General features: G+C 42.8%; 1 protein-coding gene across 1 annotated transcript in view; it reads left to right on the plus strand.

Annotated features, from left to right (window-relative positions):
• Positions 1–12,734, plus strand: part of LOC137996828 (adenylate kinase 9-like) — a 41,279-nt gene that overhangs the window by 27,374 nt on the left and 1,171 nt on the right. Inside the window, exons 20-28 of the mRNA XM_068842420.1 lie at positions 927–1,145; positions 1,940–2,158; positions 3,090–3,303; positions 4,349–4,550; positions 5,009–5,155; positions 6,542–6,759; positions 7,335–7,701; positions 9,192–9,290; positions 12,133–12,350. Of these exons, the coding sequence (XP_068698521.1) occupies positions 927–1,145; positions 1,940–2,158; positions 3,090–3,303; positions 4,349–4,550; positions 5,009–5,155; positions 6,542–6,759; positions 7,335–7,701; positions 9,192–9,290; positions 12,133–12,350 (1,903 nt within the window). The remainder of the gene's footprint in view (positions 1–926; positions 1,146–1,939; positions 2,159–3,089; positions 3,304–4,348; positions 4,551–5,008; positions 5,156–6,541; positions 6,760–7,334; positions 7,702–9,191; positions 9,291–12,132; positions 12,351–12,734) is intronic.

Consider the following 12,734-nt stretch of genomic DNA (forward strand, 5'->3'; position numbering starts at 1 on the left):
GGCGTAAAACTTGTCGTCCTTCAATCTCAAAGGGTCCCTGTGCTCCATAATTCGCTTTTTTAATCGTTTTCTCTAAGAAAGTTTAGTGTTAATGCGCCGTAAAACAGACGTCGTTTGTCCCACGGCTTGGGTATAGGAAAGGCATATGTTATATGGTTCACTGATAGACGTCAAAAACTGCCCTGTCATGGAACAAAATCTCTCAAACCTTTAATGCAAAATGCAATGTGGTTTGTGACGTCATCTCAGGATGGACCCATACCTCTCACTAGCTCGGTCGTGGGACAAGGAACTGCCAATTATTTTGCCAACTTTCCACAACTTGTGCGGCTGTTAGAAGCAAAATCGGAAAGATTTAAAGCAAAAGATCAGTTTTATAGTGCTGAAATTTGACTTTCGCGTAACAAAAATGTCTGAACGCTTTTCAATGAGGCAAGGTTACAACACTTTTGGTAAACACGCCTTTCAAAGGTGAATTCCTGCACCGTAAATGAGTTGGACTTTTAATTTGCCTTACTCATTGTACGTCAACCTCGTTCCCAGGGTCTTCTCGGCTTTCAACATCTATGTTAAAAAGCGAGAAGATCCTGGGAACGAGGTTGATTATATTTAAAGTTACATTTAACAGTTGGGGGTTCTTAATCTTACAGCTTAGTTATTATCCTCGGGATAAAACATGGTTAACAATAGTTTTCTACGTCTTTTGCTTTTTCGAAGCCATCTTAATCACCCATAGTCGTCTAATTGGAAGGTCGACTTCTAGCTGATTACCCATCGCAGGTGTATTTAAAAAATGATCTCGTAGTCTCATTGATAGGTTTAGCAGGACAAAAGAAGTGACGAGATCTCGACAGTTCATTAACCAATCCAACCTGCTGGCTAAAAGATCACCTGATTTTGAACAAGTATCATCTTTTAATCATTAGGCTTACAGATCGCAAAGGGATAGCGAAGACAGCGAAGAAGATCCAGATGAAGATGATGACGAAGAAGACATCGAAGCTTTTCTTGACGCCGAGGAAGAGGAGGAAGACGAAGAATTAGAAGACGAAGAAGAAGAAACCGAGGAAGATGCTGTCGAGCGACTCAAAACTGAGATTGGCGAACGATATGATGAGGAGACTGGAAAAGTAGCTATAGTACAGGTTTGTGCTCGCTATTGGCGGATCCTAATGCTACAAAAATGCGTTCTTGCATTTGAAAAAGGTCAAATTCACCGTGAGCACTTGATCACTAGACTACGAGCTGTCCCCCTTTCGCCGCTTGGTTATTCGAGCAGGTTCGAGGAAAAATGGCCGCGCGAAATCTGGATTCGAGGAGGATTTGGCGCTGGATTCGAGGAGGATTTGTCGCGGCCATTTTTTTCTCGTGCCTGTCTTCTCGGGGTCGGCTATCCACCCGGTCAAAGAGGGACTTCTCGTAGTCTGCTTGATCACTAAAAAAATTGATGAATTTCATCCACCTAAACTGTGTCAAGAAGCGGATACAGCTATCAGCCCAATAAATTAGGTTACGCTTGCATGTACGTGTTTTCAGACTCGAACAACAATGTGCGTCCTTTTAAAAAGCTACTTAAGTGAACACACTATCTACTTGTCTTTTGAACAGTTTCACGTGCTTTCGAAATGCAGCAACAAGTTTGTCTGTCTCGGTAAAGAGATGCTCTTTATTCGCAAGCTCTATCTCACCTTAAACATGCAAACCGACTCGGTACGAGCGAGAGTGAGACTTGAAACTGTTATTAATATTCACATCACATAACATGGTACTTGACCTTGAAAATGGTGGCATGGGCACGCCGAAATGCGGGTTTTTCAGTTTTATCTTTGGAAAATCAATTGAGTTATTCTTACGGCAGTTGTTTATCCGATGTGTAAAGTTATCCACCTTTCGAACTACCGAGGCATTGGTTACCAATTTGGCATATTTTATTTCATAGGAGACGCTAGAAGAAATCTCAATTCCTCGAGGAGAGATAAATGGTGGACGAAAGCCCCGGATTGTGGAGTACTGCATTAAGAAAGTTCTCAAACCAGTTGTGGACTTCCGGGAAAGCCTGTTTGACCGGTGCTTCGCAATCGATGGGTACCTTGCCAATAAAATGCTTATTACGGGATACAAATTTCCAAGCCGTTTTGGAAGATGGTGCCCCGTCAAGGTAAAGTGACGTCACAGCTGTGCCGCGCGCACTCGTCGTCATGAAGTTGAAGATTACTTTTCCCCTTTTGCTATCGAAAGGAGATGAATAACTTTGCATTCGAAATCTTTTGGAAATCTTCGTTCATTTACCGGGATAACATTTGCCATTTCCTTCACTGTAATTGCGAGAACACGCTCCATTTCGACCATTTGAGTCCTGTAGCGAGATAAGTGTCATAAGAACTTCGACCATTCTTGTATAGCTCAGTGGTAGAGCATCCGATCTCGTAATCGGAAGGTTGTAGGTTCGACTTTTACAACGGATCGCTCGGATCTTTTTTTCGAGTTTTCCGGATCACCATAGAGAAAGTACCTCAGCTTTTTTTTGCGTGTGCTAATTTGGATTCCGTCGTTCGCTTATTTTGCTGCTAAAATGCTGTTTTTCTGGTCACTGTGAATTGTCTCCAGAGGCATCATTTGTTTCGATCATTGCCGAGAATTATGACCTCTGACATGTCGAGAACCAGGAAGTCCGCAAAATATTGTTTATTTGAGTTTCACAACCTACTAGCTTGACGGTCACGCATCAGAGCAAATTGCGCAGCCTCCGAAATTTTAGACGGTGATTGCTAGCGGTTATAAAAATGTACCTTTAATTCGACTGTACATGTTCTAAAACTCTCCAGAGATGTGCTACGAGGAAAAGATTGACTCCGGGACACAAATGACTGTTGTAGATCTTGCGGTTGGTCTTAAATCACGATTCTTTGAATTGCTCAACTCTCCCGTTTTTTTGCAACAGCTTCAACTCCCGAAGCAGACACTGGCCTGCCTGGGCCTGTCAGCTGACTGGATCCAGAGGGTTCTTTGTACAAAGGAGCCGAAAACATTTTATAACCCACACTTCGGCTGCATCTTGAACTAACATATGTCCCTTTTGTCGTCCTTAGCTCCTGGAGGGCGAAGTTCTCCCTCCTCAGTACGGCTTTGGTGATCACACCTTTCCTGTAGTGTATCGACAACATGTGTACTTTTGCTCGGGACGGGACCAGCGGGACATGTTCATGCAATGTCCGTCTCGTTACTTGAAACAGTCTTCTCCTAAACCCGTCGTTCCCATCAAAATGGCCATTCTTGGACCTCCAAAGTCTGGAAAAACTGGATGTAAGTACGGCTCGCCCAAAACGTGTCAACCCATGATGATGCGTTTCTTCTAAACTTGTCACAGAAGATGAAAGTTAAATTAAGGGAGACACTAAGTCTTACTCTGAAGATAGTCAGTCAGTGGGGAGGGCTTTGTACATAATGGAGGAGGGTGAATGGGGGTATGCAAATCCGCCGATCCGTTAGGATTTAATAACAAAATCCATCGATCCGTTAAAAAAGTCCCTACATCCAAATCTGCTCAATATTTGCAAGAAGGTAGATTTGAGAGTTCCGTGATCCGAACGAGATCGGTGAGATCCGCGATCCGAACTTTGTGACAGGCAAAATTCCATTATCCGGGCCAAAAAGAAGGATGAAACCGCAATCCGCTGGGATTGTAAGATCCCAAAATCCGTTAAAATGTAGCGCTGAATCCGAAATCCGGACAAAGATATTTCCAAAAATCCGCCGATCCGTTGGCCCATTCACCCCCCCCCCCCATCCTCTCCCCACCTCATAATGCCAAAGCTCCGTTGTAGAAGTTTGTTGAAGGCCTTTCTGTCTTGTGTGGAATGTAAAGCAAAGCAAAGCAAAGCAAAGCAGAGCAGAGCAAAGGAACCATATTTAACGTCGATAACTCGTAACATTTATTTCAGCTGCGGTCGATGGTGCACTCATTTTACTCCCCTCTCACCACCAGTGCCTCGTTTTACGGGTGTTTCAAGTTACTTTAAGCTACACTGAAAGGAAAGAAGTCGAAACAAGGATGTGAGATCCGGGGATCGGAGTCCGAACCTCTTGCATCAAGGCCGCGCACTAACCGACTATGCCATCCTTGCTCCTCAGCTTTCACTTAAGCTATTTTGGGTGAAATTTAAACGGAAGCATGTTTCAGAAGACATCATCATAGCAGCTTGCACGCTCGACTTCAAGTTCAAAGTAGCATTTTCCTTGAAAGCTCTGTAATAAAATATTACCGTGGTACGTGAAATGACAAACAACCTAATTAAGTAAATCACTGTTTTGCCCGCCTAATTAATGTGCACTTCCTTGTTCTTTGCAGTGGCTAACCGTTTTGTGGCCGAGTACGGGGTTGTGAGGTTATCCATCGGTGAGGCAATAAGAAAAATCCTGAATTTCCAGCCATATACAGAACTCGCAAGACAAATAAAGCTGCACCTTAGAGCTGGTATGACTGTGCCGGATGAACTGGCAGTGCAGGCCTTAGAAGTGGCATTACTGGACATGCAGTGTCAGACTCGAGGGTACGTAAAGAGTGACTGTTTCGTTGCAGCCTGTCATGAAAAAGGTATATTTGGGCGAGATAGCGTTCCGGGTATTTTATTTCGAAAAACTCCTGCCGCTATCTTAGATAAGAGAGGAAGAAACTTAACCCTGTCCGCTGTGGTTGGGTCAAGGAATGTGGACGTAGGACTACGGAATTGAACTGGATGTTGAGCAAGATAATGTAACATAAAATTAACACTGAAAATCTGTGAAATTTCAAGGAAATCGGCTAAATATCCATCGAACAAAGTGAAGCCTATTGTCGACAAATAACGTATCTGTGCATAAGGTACCCCTCCATTTATGGCGCGTCTTCGTGTATCACGTTCGCCTCTATTTTCAAGAGACAACCTACGTGAATTGCATTTAAATTGCAACTTTTGTGTTCAAGAGTAATAGGTTCAGACCGTTTCCAAGTTACCGTTTCTTCTTTTAGTTACATACTGGATGGCTATCCAGTCACCAGAAGACAAGTCGAGCTAATGACCGAGCGAAAGATTATACCTGTCAGAGTGCTGGAGCTACAAGTTGATGATAAGGAGTTGTTGAGGCGTGGAATGGCTGATCTTCATGCGCCTACAAGGTATCGCGTATAACTCTATTAGGTCAAGTCTGAATGTGAATGTTAATGTGGATATATATTTAACAATTAGACCCGTAGCCGTGGCCCCTGAGGGCAAAGGGTCTAATTTCTTTTAGTATCATCCAACTAGTCGGACAGAAAAGGCAATAATAAAGTTAGCAAATGCAAGTTGAAGAAATGTTTATTTGGGAATAAAACGAAAGAAAGCGTCATGCTTTTCGCTACTCGAAGACTATTACTAAAAGTCATCTAGTAGCGTAGCCAATCAAAATGCAGGATTTGCATTAGTCCACTAGTTGGGTGGTACTAAATATAGATATCTTGATAAAAGGTTATTGCGGCGTAAGAATTTCACCCGAGCTAGTTGTCATAAAACTAACAGGCGATGAAAACGAACTCGTTTGCTGATGCTCTACAAAAGCAATTTCCGTAATGGACTTGGTGCATGATGGACAGATTATGCTAAGCTGCTTCCTGATTGAAAGGAGCACTTTCGTACGTTGGCGGTTCGGGGTTTGAACCGGTTTTAGAAATTACAAAAATATTGAGTAAATATCATCATGAAAATATCGTAGCACGTTAACCATTGCCGAGGTTCAGGTACTCTCTAGCAATGAAAAGATAAGAAATAAACAAAACTGACCTAAACCGAGAAGATTGTAGTACCTTAGTCAGCTGGTATTTTTTACACAACATTGGTGTCATAACCTCGGGTTATAAAACTTCCTTCTGGCTTTCTAATTTGTAGCAGTTGAACGTCAAAAGTAATTTTTTTTACTTCTTTAGTTTAGCCCGTGCAACACTCGTTTCCCTAGAAACGAAAAGCTCAGAGAAGATTCTTACACGATCTCCTCTCAGTTTTCGCGCGGCCAGAATCTTGGGAAAGGTCTTGGAACGTATGGGACTTATAATTAATCCCGCGCAGGCGGGCTTTGGTTTTGCAATACTATTGTTGGTTATTGGCTAAAAGACCTCACGTCATTTTTTCATCCAATCTGAGACACAAGCAAAATTATTTGGGGACCTAGCTGCCTTTTCCCGCGGTTAGTGACGGTTGCACTTATTTGTTTTGCTTTATGATTGACTTATTTTGTTGTGTGCGTTTTCCCGCGCTTAGTGGCGGCTGCACTTTTTTGTTTTGCGTTATGATTGGCTCATTGGATTGTTTGCGTCAACTGTGGTTGGCTAAACTGACCACTTTGATTTTGTTTCTTCTGAACTCACTTAAAAACTGCCTTATTGCAAAAAGAAAAAAAAAATCACCTTTGCTTAACGATTGTCCTCAAATTGTCGCAATATCTTGTTGGTTGAATCAGATGGTGAAGCCGCGTAAACAACCACGTACTTAACAAAAGGATGCGTCGATGCATCTTATTCTCTTTGAAGGGTTCTTCCTCTGCACGACAGCTTACAGATTCTCGGTATACGGGTCAATGCTTGGAGGCGGGAAATTGCGGACGTGAGAGAGTGGTATCAAAAGGAATACAGAAACTGGGTAGCAGCGGATGGTCAGCGATCCAAGTGGTGGGTGTGGAACCAAGCCTTGGATGAAGCCAGGAAAAGTGTTAGGCAGATTCAAACTTACTTGCAGAGATTATCGGAAGGTAATACTTGCAAAAGGACATAGTTGCTTGGGGCAGAGTGGAAGCAACCAGTGTGAATGGTTCTTTATTACATTTCAGTGCATTAAAATCGTTAAGTTTGACAATGTGAGTTATGAATATCAGGGCGCCACAATAATTGGCCTAAGCTGTCAGTGCCTCCCAAGCCAGTAAGTATAGTAACTTTTCTTCTCTGAAATGTTTAAATTATACTACTATAAAACAGGAGGCCTCGAGGCATTTCTGTGTTTTAAGCTCCATCTGTGCAATTTAGAGTTGGAGACTAAGAATGTTTTTATGACGCTGAGCTATTAGGTGTCGCTCAGTTAAAAGAACTCAGCGACACCTAATTTGCAGAAACTACCAGCACCGTCACTTCATCCCTCTCGCTTCCCCTCCCTTAAGAATTATATTTGTAAAGGAATGTTACTGAAGAAATACTTTCGTCTTAGATATTGAACATCGTGGGGTGCTATTTTACAGGACGTTATGCAAGTAGTTTTTTCTCTTTAACGTGCAATGCGACCACTATCCACCTTGATAGAAGGTCCCATTACCACTTTTTGTGCTATCTGCAGGTAAATCGGCCTCTATAGCCGACATGTGTGTTACGCCTAGTGAGTGCTTAGTGCGTTTGGGGGATTTTGGCCAATATTGTCCCGTCAGCCTTGCTGACCGCGGAGAACTGGTAGATTGTTCCGTCAACCCGTCATTAGAGTTCGCTGCTGAGTTTTGCGGGCGTTATTACAAAATGGCGTCCAGAGTGGAGTTGGAGCGCTTTCTTGCGGACCCCGCTCGTTACGTGCCACCTTTGGCCCCCAAAAAGCTGCCCCCGCCTGAACACCTGCCGAAGAGAAGGACAGAAGCTGAAGTGAAGGCCCTTTTTCCGAAACAAATCGAACTGAAGGGGTACTGTCCAGTCACGTTCTTGGATGGCAAGCTAAGGTAAACTTCCTGTTCCTTCTGAAAACTTTGTGGATAAACATATTGAAGTCCTGCTGCTTGCCAAGGGTTAACCAACTAATGTTTGTCTTTGTTGCTAATTCCACCTGTCTTCAGTTTGTTTATGATTTTATAAGAAAAGGAAGTTGACAAAACTTTGCCTTGCAACAACACCCTATATTTTGGCTTCAGTTGCTCATATCTTAAAAACTAACTCGGTGAACCCAGTTTTTTATTGCACGAAAATGATCAGGGTAAGATGAAATTCTCTGGAAAGTTTAACAAAATAATGTGGAGCGGATTCAGAGCTATCTTAAATTTTCAATTATTTAAGTGGCTCTGAATCCGCTTCAGAGGCGTTTTTGAAACGTTGCAGAAAGTTTCATTCTGCATGCTGATTACATTTCAGAAATTAAAAATGGTGGTTGCCGACCGAATTCGTTTTTGAGATATGAGCAGCTAAAGCGAAAATATGGGGTGTTTTTGCAGGGCTTTCCTGTTGCCACGGTAACGTTTTGTGTCATAAGAATGACCTAATCTTTTTCAGCAATAACTGGTGTTTAGTACCATAATATTGCTGTTAAGTGATAAAGTGTGGCGGTGTCCTTCTAATAAGAACATTTCCTTCAAGTGTTGGCTCTTAAAAGTTGCTTTATTTTAAATGTCCCAGTGCGCAAATGACTCTCCAGTTTGGCGGTTTTTGTACCACCTGATCTCCAGTAACAAATGGCCCATTAGTGCGAGAACCACTTATCCCTTTCGTAATATTGTGTATGTGATAGTTTAAAGGTCATGATGATGTTGACGATGTCGTGTAGCCAGATAACGCTTTCGAATGAAGGCTGCCGTTTCGTTTTACAATAATCTATGACTAAAGCGATTTCAGACACTTTTAAACACTTAATGACTGGTCCCGAGGGAAACAGTTCATTTTGTTTCCCGAGAATCTCAATGTTTCCCCGAGGCGCAGCCGAGGGAAACATTGAGATTCGAGGGAAACAAAATGAACTGTTTCCCGAGGGACCAGTCATTAAGTGATTTGTTATATAGCAAAACAAATGGGTCAAACATTTTGAAAGAAGCGCCCAGATTCCAGCGACAACATCAGGCCACCTTCAACTGCACGCCCTGATCACGTGCAACAGCGGTCAACATTTGGCGGGTAACAGTGAACTGTTCCCCGTTTGACGTAATAGTTTTCGCAATGTTGCCCGCTCATGGCATGTGGCGGTAAACAGTTTCATTGTTAAATGCCATGTGACCATGAACTAGCCAATGAATGGGCGCGCTGTAGCGGGAAAAACTCCAGCTATATAACAATCTTATTTATTTTACCCCGTAATGTAAATGACGTTTTGCCTGCCACTACCGTAATATTCCCTTATCATTTTCTTTATGTATAACAAAAAACTAAACATTTCAGTGCCATATCGACGGTTTTTTTCATGTCAATGCTTTCATTTCAATTATTTTTTCCTGTTATTTGCTTGTAGATACGAAAACATCGTGCCTGGGGAAACAGATTTGGTGGTAGAGTACAGAGAAAAGCTCTTTTGCTTCGAGTCGGAAGACAAACTGCAAAAATTTATGAGGTAACCTGCTGTTGACAATTGAAATAAAGGCCTTTTTTTCATGGAGGCGTCTAGCCCGCCTTGGTGGGGTCGAAAAATAGCTTGCGTTTACATGCAATGTTATAACCTTGGTGTCCCGGGTAACGTTTTCTTTAGGAAAATGGCGGGAGAAAGGCGCATTTTGGCGGTTAATGCTCTTCTACTTCCACTACCAGCTCTTGCTTCAACGTTTCAGTGTTGTGGCTTCCTATTATCACTTTTAATGTTGCAACGGCTTCGTCAAAGGCAGTGTATTGCCCCTGTGGACCTTGTGCCATCGAGAGATCAGACAAAGCATTTGAACAGGCCTCAGTTGAAGTCGAAGTTGTGTTGTTGTTTATAGCAGCAAACTCGCCTAGGCCTTCAGTTGAAGCTTGTATTCTTTCGGAATTTTCTTTATTACCTTCGTCTTCGCCTTCGTCGTCGCTTTCGTCATTGCGCCGTTCCAAACTGGGGAGATGAATTCGGCGAAAAAATTCGCCACGTTCGTAACTGCGAGCTGTCATATTGTTTAGATTAGCATTTGGCGCGCTTTTACGCGTAACACGAGCCGACCCCGGGTAGGCGAGTTACGCCACCTTCAACCGTTTACATGGCAAAAAGCGACCCCGGCGAGGCGGGTTACCCGGCATGGCAGACCGGGCAACCTGCCTTTCGCGAGTCACCCCACCGATCATGTAAGAGCAACGCCGAAAAAATAAGATTTTATATGAACAGGCGGGTTACTCGGCTTCCATGTAATCAGGCCCTAAATTTGATCGTGCTATAAGTTCATCGAAGTCGAAGTTTAATTAAGAACGAAAAGTACGCATGTCCTCACCAGGTTTTGACGACCTCTGTAATGCACTATTATGTGCTTGTTTCGTTCAATAAAGTTGCAAGCGAGCGGATAATTGAACTTGAAGTCAAGTATTGTTATTAATTTTCGAACCACAGCCTTGTCGCTTGCCGAAGCAAAGAGCTCTATTGTTCCAGAGGTTGGCTCATTTTAAGCACATATCCTCGCTATTGCAGGCTTCAGCATTTTGTTCGAAGATGGGTCTGTCGTGGGTTCATTGTATTCAAATCATCCCCTTTACAACCATTAGGAGCTTATACTGCGGAATCTTACCTTCAAGCGCTAAGCACCAAACTGCCTTTTGGTTCCATCAATCAAATTTCCGAACATAGACGGCAAACTTCCGGAGGAAAGTGAATTGGAGTTTTTGTTTAGTTCACAGCTCGAACACCATTATGATATGTTTTTGGAAATTGTTCAGTAAAAAGATTGGTAAAGATTCCATCACTTTCCATCGGCGTCGAGTTTGAATATACGAATGTACCGTGGGAACCAAATATGCTGATTAGTGGGTTATGTCACGCATCAATTGATTTCGTCATCTGTGGTTGCCGTCGGAAGTTTTATGGAAGCCGCCAAAACGCAGCGAGGACGACGACGGCTGCGAGAACATTGTCTTACATATTATTTCCATTTATTATTGTAATTCGCGAGGAGCATGGCTCGCGCAATGGTGAGAGCACTCGCCTTCCTCGGGATCGATTCCCGGATTCGACGTTGGATTTGGTTCTACTCTTCTCCGAGTGGTTTTCCCCCGAGTATTGCGATTTTCTCCTCTCCTCAAAAACCAACATTTGATTTGATCTGCGAAATTAACTGAAATCAGAACTCGTGATGATGATGATTATTATTCCATGTCTTTTGGCGTGGAAAGAGGGTATCAATATTCCAGGAATGAAATTGGTGTGAACAGTTTGGACGTCCATAAATTGGTCTTTTCACGTCTTTGTCAGGACGAGAACGTCACAGAAATGTACCAAAATGGAAAACGCTCGCGTGTGGCGTGCAGAGCTATTTTCTCCCAAACTTACTGTGTTTATGGCGTTCCCGTAACCGCCGACGCTGCAAGTTTCCTTTTCGTAAGCGGTCGTTGCCATTTGGACGCCACTTGAAACAATTTTCACTGTTGAGTTTGCCATTTGCAAATAAGGAAAACAATATTTAATCTAGGACTAGATTAGCAGCGTATGTCACTTACATTTTGAAAACAACTTAAAAAAAGTAGAAAAAGTCCGGCGAACGATACCAAACTCTGTTCAATAACTGCAGAGGATGCGCACTTAAGGTGGCTGAACACAGTTTTTGATACCTGTTTCATTTACCTTTTTCTCTACAACCCTTGATCCTTTATTCGCCAAAAATGGTAGCAAGCAAGTTAACAACACGAACTTCGGTTTTTTGATAGTTAAGCTGACGTATATGCCGTTCCCATGGCAACACGAATAAATATAAATAGGCCTTTAAAATCGGTTTTATTTGTTTCCAGAAAATCTGGTCGTTAGATTTTCTTTATAATTTGCATGCAACCTCTCCAAACATCGCAATTTTAAAGCATTTAAATGAAGCTAACCCTAACAATTCATTGAAAGCTAACCGAATAAAAAAGCTTGGTTACTAAGAATGGCATCGACGGTCAAAAAATGGCCACGACCGTTTACGAAACGGAAATTAGCGTCGACGCTGTCCTTTCTTTTGCACTCACCCAGTTAAACATTTCAATTCCAACCGGCCGACCCTCAAAAAGTGAACTCTAAACAAAGTGAATTCGTTTATAAAGTTTCGTCTTGGATCGGAAGTTACTCTAGCTTGTAGTTTTTTATATAGTGACAAAACGCGCACTGATGCGTTGCTTGCAATCAAGTTAGGACGTCATGCGGACAACTTTGAAATCGACATCATTCGGAAAGTGCTGAGAAATTTCTTGCATTTCTGCGTCTTTCAGTGTATCTTTCAGTAAACAAGCTGCTCATCTTCTTTTTTCTACAGACTACCGGAGAAGTATTTCGGTCTTACTTTACCCCACAAGTTACCACCGCGAAAGGAGCCGATGCTTGTAAGTGGACTGCCCATGTTGGGTTACATGGAGCAGAGTGTGGCCACGGCGCTGACCAAGGCATTGACTGCTGTTGGCTGCTTCAAACCCAAATACCCGTTTGTGGACGCCAAGAGATCTGCCCTGCTTTACATAGCCTACCACCTTAAGGGTAAGCAAGGATCAGCTTACCTTGTCACAGTTGGAAACGCCACCTTAATAGAAGCGAGTACAGTGTCTATGTCCGAGCCGCTGTCACAGCGTTTTGTGTTCCCCTGAACACTGGGCACAAGTGCTGTGTGTTCCCCCTTCGCCATAACGATAAATATGATAGCAGAAAATGAATGCAGAAAGTATCCTAAACATGCATAAAAGGTAACCTCAGGCCTAATTAGGCCTAAAGAAATGTTTTTAGGCGTAAGGTTAGCTTTTATGCATGTTTAGACTACTTTCTTTTATCATATTTATGGCGAAAGGGGAACACACAGCACTAGTGCCCAGTGTTCGGGGGAACAGATAACACGGGGGAACACAAAACGCTGTGACACCGCCTGAT

This window comes from Montipora foliosa, chromosome 3, assembly GCF_036669935.1.
Source record: "Montipora foliosa isolate CH-2021 chromosome 3, ASM3666993v2, whole genome shotgun sequence".
Lineage (NCBI taxonomy): Eukaryota > Metazoa > Cnidaria > Anthozoa > Scleractinia > Acroporidae > Montipora > Montipora foliosa.